Source organism: Chiroxiphia lanceolata, chromosome 3, assembly GCF_009829145.1.
Source record: "Chiroxiphia lanceolata isolate bChiLan1 chromosome 3, bChiLan1.pri, whole genome shotgun sequence".
Classification (NCBI taxonomy): domain Eukaryota; kingdom Metazoa; phylum Chordata; class Aves; order Passeriformes; family Pipridae; genus Chiroxiphia; species Chiroxiphia lanceolata.
The window spans coordinates 69,673,166-69,689,426 of NC_045639.1; the positions used below are offsets into that span (position 1 = coordinate 69,673,166).

At 41.4% G+C, this 16,261-nt stretch overlaps 1 protein-coding gene across 1 annotated transcript; it reads right to left on the reverse strand.

The window, feature by feature from the left end:
* Positions 1-628: 628 nt before the first annotated feature.
* Positions 629-14,388, reverse strand: RPF2 (ribosome production factor 2 homolog). The gene is made up of 10 exons (XM_032683441.1): positions 14,292-14,388; positions 13,002-13,134; positions 12,211-12,248; positions 11,635-11,674; positions 8,323-8,404; positions 8,154-8,230; positions 6,896-6,995; positions 2,450-2,552; positions 1,354-1,498; positions 629-1,049 (listed from the first exon to the last, which is right to left on the reverse strand). The coding sequence occupies exons 1-10, from the start codon at positions 14,312-14,314 to the stop codon at positions 870-872; spliced, it is 921 nt and encodes a 306-aa protein (XP_032539332.1). The 5' UTR covers positions 14,315-14,388; the 3' UTR covers positions 629-869.
* Positions 14,389-16,261: the final 1,873 nt, after the last annotated feature.

The following is a 16,261-nucleotide window of genomic DNA, read 5'->3' on the forward strand; positions in this document are numbered from 1 at the left end:
AGGGAACAGATTCTGCACCTCTACTCCATGCTTCTGAGATCACACCTGGAGTACTGCATCCAGCTCTGGAGCCCCCAACACAACAAGGATGCGAACCTATTGAAGCAAGCCCAGAGGAGGGCCACAAAGATGATCAGGGGGGTGGAGCATCTCTCCTATGGCAACAGGCTGAGAATTGAGGCTGTTCAATCTGGAGAAGAGAAGGCTCCAGGGAGACCTTATAGCACCTTCCAGTACTAATGGCAGCCTGCAAGAGAGCTGGAGAGGGACTTCTTATAGGAGCATGTGGTGACAGGACAAGGGGGAATGGCTTTAAACTGAGAGTAGGTTTAGATTAGGTATTAGAAAGAAATTCTTCACTCTGAGGGTGGTGAGGCACTGGAACAGGTTGCCCACGACAACTTGGGGATGCCCCATCCTCAGAAGTGTTCAAGGCCAGGTTGGATGGGGCCTTGAGTAGCCTGGTCTAGTGGAAGGTGTCCCTGCCCAAGGCAGGGGGGGTTGCAACTAGATGGTCTTTAAGGTCCCTTCCAAACCAAACCATTCTGTGAAAACTGTTTGGGAAATGAGTCACCTGCTTGACTATTAACAACTATAGTTGTTAATACCAAGAGAACAAATACTCAGCTTTGGAAAACTAAGGAAGTCATATCACATTTTTTATTTTAAATAACCAAGTCCCATGTTAAAGCTGAATACCCCAATGTTGCCTTTAAAATGACAAATGATTCAAAAGGTGTTTTTTATAAAACTAAAGTTAACAGCAGCTAAATCTTTTATGTCTGACAACCTATATTACTACGTATATATATATACATATAGATACTAAATTTGCAGGTACAGTGAGTTTTCAAAGCTGTTCCAGGCTATCAAGCTGATTTTGACTTTTTGGGAGTAGCCCCGCCATCTTCAGCCAACTTCTCTGCTGGTCTCTTTTTTAACCCTTTCATTTTCCGCGTCTGCAGTTTACTAAGATCTTGCTTCTGCATGTGGATTCGACCATAAGTTGTACCAAACACATCATGGGAGATATTCTTCTTCTTCTTAGGCTGTAAGGAAAGAACAATGTTATTATTTCTGAGTAGAGTCCCAGGAGCTCTGGCGAGAATCAAGTGCCCAAAAGCAAGGCCTCACACGTTGTCTAGAGTTTAGAGATGAAGATTTGTGCTGTATGTTCTAAGTGCTTCCAGAGGAGAGTTTGGATGCCAGCTGATCACCACAGAAGTGCTGTGGCCCTAGAAATCTCAGCTGATCTAAAAGTCAGCTTTGGTCAAACATACAATAAGTAATACTTCAGGTTTTTTTCTTCTTTACAGATAGAGCTGAAAGTAATGCACTTTCGAAGGTACATACCTTCAGGGCTTTTGGTTGTTTTAAAGATAGCTTATAAAGGTCATCTGAAGCTAAATGTGTCCTCCTCATAACCAGATCTAATGAAGGTCCCATCTCTTCCAGTTCAATTCTAGGTATTTTACAGCCAGATTTCTTCAGAAGTACTCTAGAAGGGGAAAAACAACCAAAATAAATATTGTCCCAAGTGATAAAGAATTATCCATCTTCCTGAAGGGCAGGTTCAATCTTGCAGTTCAAAACAGAAATCAACTGCTACCACTAACTCTATTATCAAGAAAGACATCTGTCAAAAACAATTCATAAAATACAAAATCTGTCCCACTATTATTTCAACATACCCAAAAAATACCTGGCTAATGTTGGTTGTTTGTCTGGTTTTTTTTAATGAGACCAATATAATCAGTATTACTGTTAAAACTCAGTCCCAGTACCCTGAAAGCCATATTACTCCTCAAATTCAAAACAGCACCCTTGGTATTAACAGACATGAAAAATATTTATTATCATTTACAGCAAAATAACCTGAGCACTATCTGAGGAAGTGTTTTGGTTTTTTGTTTTTAGAATGAGACTGATTAAAGTGATTTTGTAATAAGAGAAATCAAAATCGCATGGAACACAAGCCATGAATGTTCACAGCCTCCTAAGGCAGGTCATGAACCTGAGGGTGAACACCAACACAGCAAGAAAGATTGTCGTGTCCTGCCTTCTTCTGTTTTTCCTTGTGTATCTCTGGCTGCAGCCTACCACCTGTCGCTCTCCAGCAAACACCTAAGTGAGGAGAGTCCTGGAAACCAACCTGAGAACAGGTTAAGTCTCTGAAGTCTTACACAGTACTCAGAATCCACCAAGTTAATTCACATCACCTTACTAATCCAAGCTAGAAGGAGGAGCTCAACAAGGAAGGAAACAGCAGATTTTAGGACTCAAGTGTTTTCCTTCTGCAGTACGAGTTACTCTGTGTTACGCTGGAGCACTTCTACACACTGCATGTTTTAAATGCAGCTCAAGCCAGTTCAATTACACAACTATGCGTTAAATTTGGGGGAAAGCTGACAAGTGTACCAAAAACCAAATAAATAAAACACATACTTACTTATAGCTTCGCATGTAAATTTTGCCATCTACAGCTGTGAAATGCAGAACGTACTCTAAACCAGCCAGACGAATACTGGGCACAGTAGGACCTCTGAAGAAATCTGAAAGAGTATTTAAAAAGAGTAAAGTGCCAGGTTCCTTGGCTGAGAATAAAACCAACAGATGGCTATAACAAACTGGTTTATCTCAAAACAGACCCACATCACTGATGGGAACTCCATTCCTATAAGGATATTTTTCCTGCACCTAACTAAGCAAGACTATGCAAGGGATGGCCTAGAAAAGCTGGATGTTCAGTGGGAATTTCACAAAATAGTCGCTACCTAAAACTGCAGCCTGGCCAAAACACAAGAGAGAAAGTTCAGTGCACGTGCTAGTGTGCACTGGTGAATCCAAACGTGTGTAGAAATCCTGACAGGACCACAGTGACTTCCCAGAGATAATGTGGTAGCAATATACACTATCTAAAAGTAAGTACATGGAAAAGAGCAAAGGTACTTTCAGAGCAGTAACTTCACATTATTAAGCTAATTGGAATAATTGCATTGTCTATTCTTTTAAATATTCAGCTCTAAAATCAGGAAAAAAAAAATTATCTTGTGTTTAGGTTAGTAAATAGTGAGCTAATAATCAGATCTTTGTACAGATCAGTACAAAGAAGCCATTCGCTCAGGTGTCTGTTTAAAGACATCATTCAAACCTGATACTTGGTTCTTAATCATAGCCAGATTTGGAAGAACAGAAAGAGGCATCAAAACCATTACACAACAGATTGAAACTGTATCTTGTTTACTCTTACTCTTGTTTACACTCTCTCTCTCTGACTTGGGAAAAACCTTTGAATGTATAATTTCTTTCATACATCCCTCACAACAAGGCACTTTTGTCCTCTAGGTAGAACAATATTTGTCATTAAATCTAATGTTTTCTCTATTTAATAAGCAACACATCTATAAAATTAAGGCACTTGAAATACTCGCTTAGTTTGCAAAGAGAACACTGAAACACACGGATTAAATAATAAGCTGCCTGTAGCGAGGTTCTTATATCAAGCTATGAAAATATACTGTGCAATCAGAGAGCTTGCAAGGAGCACAGCAATCTGTCCAACATATGCAGAGCGTGGAGAAAGAATGTGACCTTGACCAAGGGAACAAGGTGTGCTAATAAACACGACAGGGCAATGCTGAAACATAGGAGAACCGCTAACAGATGCAAAACACATCAGTCTTTCCTGCTCTGTCCCATTTTCAGATCCCTTGGCTAGTTGTCCTTTCCTCCACTACCTTTTTTCAAGAGAATCAGCACTGGAGTGACATCCAAAACAAAGTCTTGCTGGCAAATACCAGCTGGAGTCAGGCCAGGAAATTTCCTTGGTCAATTAAATACTCTCTTTCCTCTTCTTTTGAGTCGAGCTTGTAGTTAGAGGAAAAGTTGCAAATAAAACATTTTGTTTGATTGTGGCATATTTTTTCCCCTTCAACTAGTTCTCTGCAGTTTACATTTACAGTGGTTTAATTGGCAACACCTCCCCTTCATATTTTCCTGTGGCATCATACATCCTTTTACCCACAGGATGATCTCTTCCAATAAACGCAGGTGGTCAGGAATTTCTGTTTCCTGGCAACACTGAAGAACTGCAGAAACCTTACACTTCAGTATACCCAGAGAGTTGAAGTTTTTTTTAATGTACTTCTAATTTACAACTTTGGCTTTGGTTGGATTACAGACTTGCTTTCTCCCTTCTTTCCATTCCTAGTTCTCTCTCCCTCTTGTCCTCAAACATGTTTCTAGAACTTTTAATTTACTCTTTCCTGCAGAGAGCTTCACAGGACCTTTCCATTTCCAGATTAAATTTCTAAATTATTTTGGAACGTAAGTCTATGCAGTTTTTTCTATATCAATTTGTATCTAAGAGCTGGTAACACTGTATTCTATGTAGCTATAGTTAGCATTAAGGCAGTTAAACTCTATCCCAGACATTTCCCAGCCATGCCCTTTATTGGCCAGAAGGAGCCCACAAATCTTTTGAAACACTCAAAAAAAGTCTGTGTGAGGAAGGCTGCATGCAGAACAAGGTCACAGTCAATCTAAAATTGCAGAAGTCTCCTGCAAACCAACGTTTTAGAAAGTATATAAGCAAGCCCTATAGTGTCTAGCCATTTTTAGGATAAAATGGGTGTGTAATAACAGAACTGGCAAGCAGGCAGTGTTGTAAGAGTTAAAACATTTTATATTAAAAGTTATTAGAATTTCATGAACTGTATTCCAAAGACTTATATTGTAAATTAACTCCTACACTACCACATCAGAGGGCAATGAAAACCAAAAGTGAAAGAATGGGATGTCTTTGTCTTCCAGGTCTCTAAGGAAAATGCAGCTGTCATTTATTTCTCCTAAATAAATTCTTCCACTTCACAGTTTAACCAGACTATAGGTTTTGGTTACCATGAAGACAATAAATCACCCTTGCCTTTATTTTTAAAAAGAAACTGCTGTTAAGATGATATTCCAAACATGCATTAGTCCCTTTGGTATCACAAAAGCCAATGAAAGCTTGGTTGTTCACCAGCATCACTGGCATCACAGTGCTTTGGCAACAAGAAGCTGCTAGCTATCTAATATTCCCTCTGGGATCCCAACAATACTGGTACAGCAACAAAATATTTGCTGCTGTTGTCACAAAGACATTTTTCTATCTTTCTTAGCAATCAAGTGGCAGGTTAAAGGCACCATCTTTAGCAGAAACAGAATGAATCAATTCTTCCCTATCAGTTAAGGCCAGTTTTGAAGCAGGTCAAATTATTACCCAAATGATTTTAATTGATTAGTAATACCTTCAAGTCTTTACTCTCCTTAACCTTCTCCTTTGTCTATTGCTTTGCATCCAGTTATTTCACAAAAGTCAGCAGAACAATTAAGACCTTGAGTACTTTGGCATATACTCAAGAAGAATGATTGGGTGTAGAGTACATTTGACTGCAGAGTCATTAACAGCAAATAAATAGGAGAGCAGAAAGGACAGATGAACAAAGAAAAAGGACAGGACGAATTACTTAGTTATTGGGTAACTATCTTGCTATGCATGCCTCCCATTTAAGCTGTTTGATCATGGGGTGCCCAGGGAGGTGGTGGAGTCACTGTCCCTGAAGGTGTTTAAGAAAACACTGCATGTGGTACTTAGTGCCATGGTCTAGCTGACAAGGTGCTGTTTGGTCATAGGTTGGACTTGGTGATCTCAGAGGCCTTAATCAGCCTAGCTGATTCTGTGAGATTGCCTGAACAAAAAACACTTCAGAAAATAAATGCACCTGCTTCCTGCAGTATAAATACTCATTTACAACAACATAAACATGTGGTATTAAAACTCACTTATCTTTGTATTCAGTATTCACACAATTTCAAAGACTTATAAAGCTCAGTCACTAGCCTTTCACCCATCCCCAAGAACCAGACAGCTGTATGGAGAGGATGAAAATTTCCTCCTCTTCTGCTCCCTTTCAGTCTCATTCCAGATGAGACACCTTGCTTTAAGGAATTATAATACTAAGGAAAAAAAAATTTCATTTTTAAGGTCTATTTCTAAAGAACAATTGTTTGCCTAGAAAACCAAGAATGGAACTGAAAGAACAAGACTGTTATTGGGCCAGTTTCAGTATTTTATCAGAGCTTAAAAAAATAAGTAATCTACTTTTAGGAAACCTATTAAAAAGAAAAAACACACCACCCTACTTATTAGGTCTAGTTCTACCAAGTAAGATGCATTAAGTGTCAAGAGACACAGTACCCTATGACCTCTATGTCTGACTGAGCTACAATGTGCTTTATCTTTCAGAGCCTCCAACCTTGAGATAGTAAGAAAGGCCAGTTTGTTTCCTAAGCTCCAGGCCTGCCTTGAAGTTAGGCCACAGCAATTATCTGCAGCTGACTTTTACTGCACATGTTCTTTCCAAGTACTCTAATCAATGGCACATTTGTTAGAACTGGTGGAATTTCCAACAGAAAATGCTTTCATTACAAAACAGAAGCTCAAATATACTGATCTGACTTTTCTGTAAGCAAAAATATCGGACTTTCTGAACTTAATCCACTGGTTTCATTTTAGATACTTCAAAAATATTATTTGGTTAGAAAAGTGACAATTCAGTACAATTACAAGGTCAAGACATTTTGAAAAATGACAGTTTTCCCATAATCAAAGTAATGAATTTTACGAATCCAAACTTTCAATTTCAGAGTCTTTTAGGCTAGTCTTTTTTTTCCCCTCTAAGAGTCATGATTGGTTAACTTTAATTTAGTGTGACATGAAAGTTACAAGTGCCTACTCTTGTTTTCTTTCTGTGCTGAACATAAGCAAACATTTTTTGACAAACCATCATTTCCCAATAGATCCCATTACTACAGATTTATGCAATCCTACTGTTTAAATAATCAAAATACTGACCAATAAGAAGGCTCTTCAGTCTTCTGTATTCTTCATTTACATCAAACACGTCACCAGCAAATATCAACATAGGTTTTGTTCCTTCAGGACATTTACTGTTCTATGGAATAAGAATTTTAAAACAACAAAACTTCAGACTGTGTTAAGGAACATATTATTGACTTAGGTGGTTAGCCATTCAACACTGAATGAAACGCTGTGGGGACCTATGATCACTGCAGACAGAAAAGACACTTTTTTTTTCACTGAACAATGCTGCAAATGTATGGAGGGACTTTGTTTTCAAAAGGGTGAATTGTATTATTCTTTGTTCTGGATTAAAGAAAGAGGGTTTCTTTACTATAAAATGTATAAGATAACAGCTTCCAGTGGAAAAAAAAAAGAGTGAATTTGACTGCAGTTAATAACAAGAAAACTAAAATTAGAGGCAAACAAGTTTATTCTGCTTCTGACATTGGAGAGTACACGAGAAAGGCTAAAAGAACAGTTTAGTCAATCACATAATTTTAATTCTGGAAAACAGGTACATTTATTTAACTGTAACTTCCCTGTTACAAACAGTGTTATAAAGACACACTACAATCTGACTTCAAGGGAAGGATTCACATTTATAAACCATAATTTCTTCACTATCCTTCTGAACTGCTCTACCAATTTATACACTGTAATAAGTACCATAAAAATTACTTATTTTTCCAGTGCATGAACTGCTTGATACAGAAGTACACACATATGAAATACGTTTTAGTCTTGTCAAAATGAGCCTACCACAGCCAAAAATGTGAATTTTCTCTGTGTTTAAATAATAAAGATGTTAGCTCCTCATCTGAATTAAGTATAGTTCCCTGGAAAATGGCATTTATGTGCTACTAAAAACTAAATAAAGTTCTGGAATTATCTCAGTCAGCAGAGTGATTCTCTTTGGTTATAATTTGTGAACAAGGATTTCAGTTTTCAAAGATTGCACCAGTTTATATAGGAACCATGGGCAGAATCTGACAATTTTGTAAATGTAGCTCTTTAATTAAAAGGAAAATACTAGAAATAAACCAAGACTAAAACATAATTTGCAAAGAAAGTCGCAAGCTTGCTTAAAACAACCAAAATAAATTAAAAAGCAGAGCATAAAATTAACGTTTTGGAGTACACAAATTACCAATCCTCACATACTGCACGAAACACTTTTTTAAACAAAAAAAAAATGCACCAAAAATCCACCAGTAGGTGTCACTGAAATACTAGATTAGTGATTCCTTACCTTGACATCTTTTAGAGATACAAACTTCTCCACGCCTAGCTCAATCATGTCCAGGACATGATAGTCAAACATGCGACCTGTGAGAGTAAAACAAGAATATGCAGCTATTTAAATATTCACTGAAAACTACACCTGTCATCCCAATAAAAACCGAAGGGAGACATATTACCTATTATCAGGTTGTTAGGTCGCTTCTTGTTATGACAGCCAAACAGAAACAGAGAACAATCTGATTTCTTGGAAAAAAATTCCTGCAATTGAGGAAAAGAACAAAACCCATGAGTTATAAGTTGTAGGGTTTAAAATATCCTGCAAAGGTATAAGATCACAAACCTGTGAGTTTAGGAGCTGTTTAATGAGAAGAGCTACTGCACTTACCAGAAGAGTTTCGAGCATGTCTAGGTCCACTTAAGTTAAAATTGGCAGCTGGATTCAAGGTTCTGATGCCTTAAGCCCCTATAATAGTTTTTTATTTTTCTAATTTTTGTAGGCCTTATAAGTTTTATAAGTAGTAGAGGTAGATTCTGAAAGCAGCAACCCTCACTCCCTTGTCCCTCTACCCTGCAGCACCCTTAGTTTACACATTCCTTAACCCTCTTACCCCATTCTGTGCTCCCCGTATCAAACCTACCCCTGAATTCAGTGGCAATGTTTAATCTTTTGTCAAGGCAAGGCCTATACTGTTTAGAAAACAGCATATCAGGGCCTGAATAACAAAACAGAGTCAAGAATTAGGTGAATATGTACCCTTTGTGCTCTGAAGATGGTGAAGATTGATGAAGAGGTGGTCCCGAAAAGCCCCCCGACTCAATTCTCACGGGGTGGACCCGGGGCGGATCGGAGCAAAGGCCACAGGGTGGACACATTGGGGATTGGATAGATGGTGCGTCGTGTAACATCCATTGCCTTGGCATAATTAAACCCTTTCCTTATCTCACTTCTAATTAACTGCTCTGGAGTTATTTTTTAGCATCAACATCCCACGGCATCAGTTCAAATAATTTTATTTTTTTTTTATTTTCCACTGCATCTTAAAGGCCAACCCAGGCCAATTTTTTTCTTGTCATTTTATCTGTAACACCATTTTTCATAATTTCTCGTTATTTACTTTTACATAAGATACTTTCATCCACTTCTCTTTGCCTGAAGAGTAAGTATTTGCAAGCTGGGTGCAGTAGTAATGCCTCATTTTAGTTACCCAGCTAAACTTTACGTAGCCTATTAGCTTTGCCTAACAGCTTCTGAACAATCAGTTAATTTCCTCAACAGCAAGTCTATGAATATCTTTAAATATCTAACCTTCTCACACTCACCACAAGAGTCCTACTACAGAGCAACTTCCTGTCAATTTATTATTTAAGATTAAGATGCTACGTAAAACCAAGCCAGTAGTGACGATCATAGAGAAGATCTTTTTTCCAGGTGGAGTAGATAGAGAACCTATTATGATATTATGTCCAGAGCCAATATTACAGTAGTTCTTTTTGAGGATGTCCAGCTCCAAAGTCTTTTTATACACTGCTGCTTCTCAGGGCAGCTCCTCATTTTGTGTATCAATGGTTCTGTGATACACACACATACACTATTTATCCAGTACTCCCCAGAAGCATATACCTGCACCTAGCAGTTGTGAAGCAGAAAAGGACACTTCAACTCCTCCCACTCCTGCAACAGCATTGGCTCAGAGAGGACACAGCAGCTCTGTCCCTCTGGGAGGTCGAGAGACACCTGGAGAGGTTGGATTTATTGCATGTACAAATCACACAGCTCAGCACAGAGTTTTGTCACCAGGTCCCTGAAAAATGCTGACTCTGGACAGGCCAAGAACAGACCAGAGGGGACTCCCCTTGAAACGTGCTCATACAGCTCTGTTAATTACTGTGTGTTGATATCTATACACTCTCTAATAGCTGTATATTAAAGAGATGCAAAAAACTCAAATGCCTCATGTGTCCTGCATATACTGCAACAACACATACATTGCAAAGTTGCCCTTTTAAAAAAATGCCTGTAACCAAGTGAAAAAACCCCCACAAACTAACTTTATTTGACTTTCTATGCCTTTCTAGGCTCTGATTTTCTGCTTGGCAGCTTTCCAGCTACTTTTGCCCCAGCTTGTAACGCTGCATGGGGTTGTTGTGAGCCAAGTGCAGGACTCTGCCCTTCACCTTGTTGAACCTCATACAACTGGCTCCAGCCCATCAATCCAGCCACTCCAGATTCCTCTGCAGACCCTGCCAAGTCTCAAGCAGGTCAACACTCCCACCCAACTTGGTGTCGTCTTCAAACTGACTGAGGATGCACTCCATCCCCTCGTCCAGATCATCAATAAAGACATAGAACAGGGCTGGCCCCAATACTGAGCCCCGGGGAACCCCACTGGTGACCAGCCACCAGCTGCATGTGGCACCATTCACCACGATCCTCTGGGCCCAGCCAACCAGCCAGGTTTTTACCCAGTGAACAGTGCACCTGTCCAAGCCACAAGCAGCCAGTTTCTCTAGGAGAATCCTGTGGGACACAGTGCCAATGGCTTTATTATTGTCCAGGTAGACAACATCCACTACCTTTCCCTCATCCACTAAGCAGGTCACCCTCTCAGAAGGAAATCAAGTTGGTCAAGCAGGACCTGCTTTCACAAACCCATGCTGGCTGGGCCCGATCCCCTGGTTGTTCTGCACATACTGTGTGATAGTGCTCAATATGGTCTGTTCTGTGACCTTACCCAGCACTGAGGTCAGGCTGACAGGCCTGTAGTTCCCCAGATCCTCCTTCCAGCCCTTCTTGTAGATGGGCATCACACTGGTTAATCTCCAGTCAACTGAGACCTCCCCAGTTAGCCAGGACTGCTGCTAAATGATTGAAAGGGGCTTGGTGAGCTTTTCCACCAGCCCCCTGATTAACCTTGGATGGGATCCCATGTAGCCCCCCCCATACATGTGCGTGTTCAAGTGGTGTAACAGGTCACCAACCATTTCCTCCTGGATTATGGGAGCTTCGTTCTGCTCCTTGTCCCTGTCTTCCAGCTCAGAGGTCTGGGTACCCAGAGAGCAACCGGTGTTGCTATTAAAAGACTGAGGCAAAGAAGGCATTAAGTACCTCAGCCTCTTCCTCATCCTTTGTCTTTACATTTCGTCCTGCATCCAGTAAGGATGGAGGTTCTCCTTAACCCTCGCTTTGCTGTTGATGTATTTGTAAAAACAATTTTAACTGTCTTTTATGGCAGTAACCAGATAAAATTCTAGTTAGGCTTGGGCCTTTCAAACTTTCTCCCTGCATACCCTCACAACATCCTTGTAATGGCTTGTAATGTTCCTGAGTTGTCTGCCTCTTCTTCCAAAGGTGATACAGGCTCTTTTTATCTCTGAGTTCCAGCCAAAGCTCTCTGTTCAGCCAGGCTAGTCTTCTTCCCTGATGGTTCATCTTTTGGCACATGAGCCTGCTCAAAAATGTTGTAAGAGAAAACATTGTTTATACTTACCAATGATGTTTGATCCTCAAAAGGCCTGGTAATATTTTTCCTGAGAGGAGAGGAAAAACAAAAAGTTAGAAGAAAAAAAAAAAAGACAACAGGCTCAGATAGCCACTTCTACTTAGTTCTCCAATAATAATAAAGTTCTGCATTCTACTGAAACTCCAGCAGTAGAGGCTCAGTCAGAGTTCAAACCACAAGTCATATTAATAGACTTCCAGACTACCATCACCACCAGTGACACTCCATGAACAGTTGCCTTTGCCTGTTCATTCAACACTAAATTTAGCAATTACGATTGTCTCTGCACTACAGCCATACAGATATTGGGTTCCCGTTTTGAGTAAGACTTATAACTGAATCCTGCTCCATACCACCTGCCACAGAACAGGGCTCAGCATCAAGGCTGATCATGTGTAGCTTGTTTCCAGTCTATTCAAAATGATGATCAATCTCAGCCACCTCAGGTGACCCTTGTCATTGTTCAAGCCCCCATGCTGGCCAGCATCTTTATTCACGGTCTGAAATTACCAAAAGCTGTCTGTCTGTCAGAAGACTCAGAGACGTCAAAGTGAGATCACTTACTTTTTATACAGGACAGCAAAAGGCTTCTTCACAGCATACTGCAAAACACAAAGTTAAACACATGTCATCTCTGAAGCGTGCCCAGCACTGTTTTTGCTATAACCCTACAACTTACATGATCACATGAAACAGTAACTGTTTGTGCAAATCAGTCTAGAAGAAGGCACCTCAAAAAGCCTACTGATAGTAACACCAACATGTTGGTGACAATCTTGGTTTCAAATTAATTGAAGGAGTTATTTGTAGAAACTGAGAAGCAGCTGAAATCAAAGTCATGTAAAGGAATCCCTCTGCTTCTAGGGATATGAGGACAAACAGCAGCATAAGATGGTAAGAAAACAACAAAGCAAAGTAAGAAAAGAGTGTAGGAACAGCTATGTTTTTCAGCTATGGACTTAGGAGACAGGATTGGTAACTTAAAGTTTTAGGAGAGGCTGAAAGCTCCATATCAATACATACAAGCAGTTTACAGGATTCTGGGATATGACTTAGCTGTGTGATACAGTCCCAGTCCTGTACCTAATCCTCTTGTTTTCAAAGGGACTTGGCAGAACTTCACTTTATATACTGGACAATTGTGGAAAAAATAAGAGAGCAAGCTCAAAATTTCTGGCAAAGAAGAAATTGGAAGAAAATAATCTCCATCAATAAGCAGGTAATGACACCTTTGCAGTACTGGTCAATCTGAGATTTGGGGTACAGGGAGAGTATGAAAATACTGACAGTCCAGCAGAGAACATGCAAACTGTAAGAAAGAGAAAGGAAGATTGCACACTATGTTCAAAACTTACAATATCTTTAAGCACTGCAGTCACTGTTAAGTTTGCATTTCCCCCTCTTATGAGCATAGCATTTTTTGTATTTTCGTTAAGCTTGGGTTCTCTCTTCTCAAGAAATCTTTTTGCTCTCTTAGTTTTAGGCTTCCTGTAACAATAAATTAATAGTTAATAACTTAATATTAGTAACAACACCTGACACCACAGAAAACAGTGAAACCAACTAGAATTGGAACAAGCTGTGTTCAAGTAACTTGTTTCAATGACTCAAACTAATCCCAACCAGCAGAAATACAATCAATGCCAAAAGCCCAGTCTCAGATGAACGTGTTTTACTGCCACTCCTCTTCCTCTCTGTCCCCCCCAGGTACAAAAGGTGATTTTACAGTCTTGTACTTTTCAGTTTCTCCTAATTTAGACGTTAAGATATACCAGGATTCCCAGCCTACTGACAGGCTGGAAGCTTCCCCTCACACCAGCTCCCTTCCCAAGCCAGAGACTTGCTTCTGGGAAGAGTATGGCACATCTGTTGGCAGGAAACAGAGAGCAGGGCATCAGTCAGGTGAAATACATCAGCCTTAGCAGGGGCACACAGCTTATATAAATCAGTAACCACATGGCTTCAGAAATACATTTCTCCACCAGATTATCTTCTCCGTGAAATATTATTTTTTAATTTCTTTTTGAAAACAAACAAAACCCCCAAACACACAGGTATCACAGGACCACAGAAAAATTAGGGTTGGAAGGGACCTCTGGAAATCATCTAATCCAACCTTCCTGCCAAGGCAGGGTCACCTGGAGAAGGTAAAACAGAAACGCATCCAGGTGGGTTTTGGATGTCTCCAGAGAGAGAGAGAGACTCCATGATCTCCCTGGGCAGCCTGTTCCAGTGCTCTGCCACTCTCAATCTAAAGAAGTTCTTCCTCGTGTTGAGGTGAAACTTCCTGTGTTTTACTTTATGGCCATTGCTCCTCGTCCTGTCGCTGGCACCAATGAAACTTCCAGCAGAGACGAAGACAGTTCTCTCAGGTATACAGCAACACACAAATTCAATACCAGCTGGGCACCGCGACTCCTTTAAGCCACTAACTGAGTAAGGGCTGACTGGCCATCACTAAAAAGACGGCAGCGCTCCGTTTTCCTCCTTCCCGCATGTTTTGCAGAGGGCTTTTCTCTCTGCTGACTTCCCCTCCGCGACCCTCCCCACAGCCCCGCAGCCGCCCGCTCTCGCTTCCCAGAGCCCGGGGAGGCAGCAAAGCTCGGAGGCCGCCCAGGCCGGGAGGAGACCCCTGGCACACTCACACGACGCGGTCCAGCGGCTCCATCGCCGCCGCCTCACGTGCGGAAGGACGGGCGGGCACCGCCGTCCGTCGCGTCACGTCCGCCGGGAGCGGGCGGGAGGGAGGGAGGGAGCGCGCCGGGCCGGGCAATGCGCGTGCGCGGGGCAGGGCTGCGGGGAGCCGGCATCCGGCTGAGCCCACAGGGTCAGTCGTCCCACATGGAGAAGGGCTTGGAGCGGGAGCCGTACGGGGAGCGGCTGAGGTCACTTGGTCTGTTCAGCCTGGAGGAGACTGAGGGGAGACCTCACTGCAGCTTCCTCACGAGGGGAAGAGGAGGGGCAGGCACTCTGTGGTGACCAGCGACAGGACCCAAGGGAATGGCCTGAAGCTGTGTCGGGGAGGTTCTGTTGGGTATTAGGGAAAGGTTCTTCATCCAGAGGGTGGTTGGGTACTGGAACAGGCTCCCCAGGGAAGTGGTCACAGCATCAAGTGTGACGGAGTTAAAGAAGCATTTGGATGATACTCTCAGGCACATGGTGTGACTCTTGGGAATGGTCCTGTGTGGAGCTGGGAGTTGGACTGGGATGATCCAGGTGGGTCCCTTCCAACTCAGCATATTCTGTGATTCTGTCCCCCATGCCCACCAATTTTTAACTACATTTCAAATAAACAACTTGCTGGGCCTTTTTTTCTACAAAATTGGTAAAAAGGCCAGAAACCAATTCTGCTAGAATGTTCCTTGTACATAAGGAAAAAAGCTCACACATACATAGTGACAGACTTGGCAATTGGTTAAGAAAACATGAGATAGAGTTGCATTCTGACAGAGAACAAACTCTTGGAAGCACCTCTCTGTTCTCAAGGGGCCATGGCAAGCATGCAGAACCTGCCACCCACCCAGCCTCCTCTGCAGGAGATTCAGCTGTCAGCAAGTGCAGCCCAGCTCCGCAAACGCTCCCCCCAGCAAACAAGAGCACGTGTTTCATCAGTTCATAACATTCCCAAGATCATTATTCCAGTTATAATTATCCTCTATCAGCACCACACAAATCAAGTCTGAAGGATGCTTTTAAACTTCCATGGTTGCAGTTAAAGCCAGAGAGACGACTGAGCAGTCCCCCTGAAACCTCAAGCGCAGACACTACCATGTAAAAGATCCTTACCCAGGCTGGAGGCATACAGAACATGGTCCCTCTTCTTCTTCAGCTTCCTCTCCCTGCCTCCCTTTCCCCTTTGATTCAAGTTGCTTCTACATAGCAAAAGCAGAATAGTGGGATTGATGGTTTGCAACTGCTGTGTTTTTGATGACTTGTCTTTACTGATCCTGTGCTGTGAACGACGCTGGGAGTGAACTTCTCTGATCATTACTAATTAAACTATTCCATAATTATTCTGGAATTAGTTAGGTGTTCCCATCCTCACTACTGCAGTTCCCATCCTCACTACTGTTTTGAGGGAGGCAAACAAAGGTAGGAAGATAGAAAGGTCAGGAAGAAAATGTTTTCTGTTTAAAAAAATGTTGTGCTTTTAAAAACATTATTCTGAGTGCACCACACACTCGACTGTGATATAAAACGGTGGGTGACTATAAATTATGTAGCATTATGCAGTGTCAACCCACAGAGTAGCTAGGCACCACAATACATTTCCGTGGACCAGTTTGGGGACCACTGATGCATGGGTACAGGATCTTAAGTATAAAAACCTTTAGAAAAATGGCAGAGGAGAATATTAGAGCCAAGAAATTACTGGGAGGAAAAATAAAAAGGGAGGGGACCGCACTTCCTTTTGTATAACGTACAAAATGAGGGAAGGAGAGTGACAGATGCCTCTTGAAGACCTAGGTTTCAGTTGCTGACAAGTTTGCAGGGGTTTTCAAAACTTGAGTGGACAAAGACCTGAACAACTTGCCCTGAATTCAGTGTTGACCCTATTTTATATAAGAAGCTAGATTAGAGACCTCCTAAAGTCCCTTCCCACATGAAGGATTTC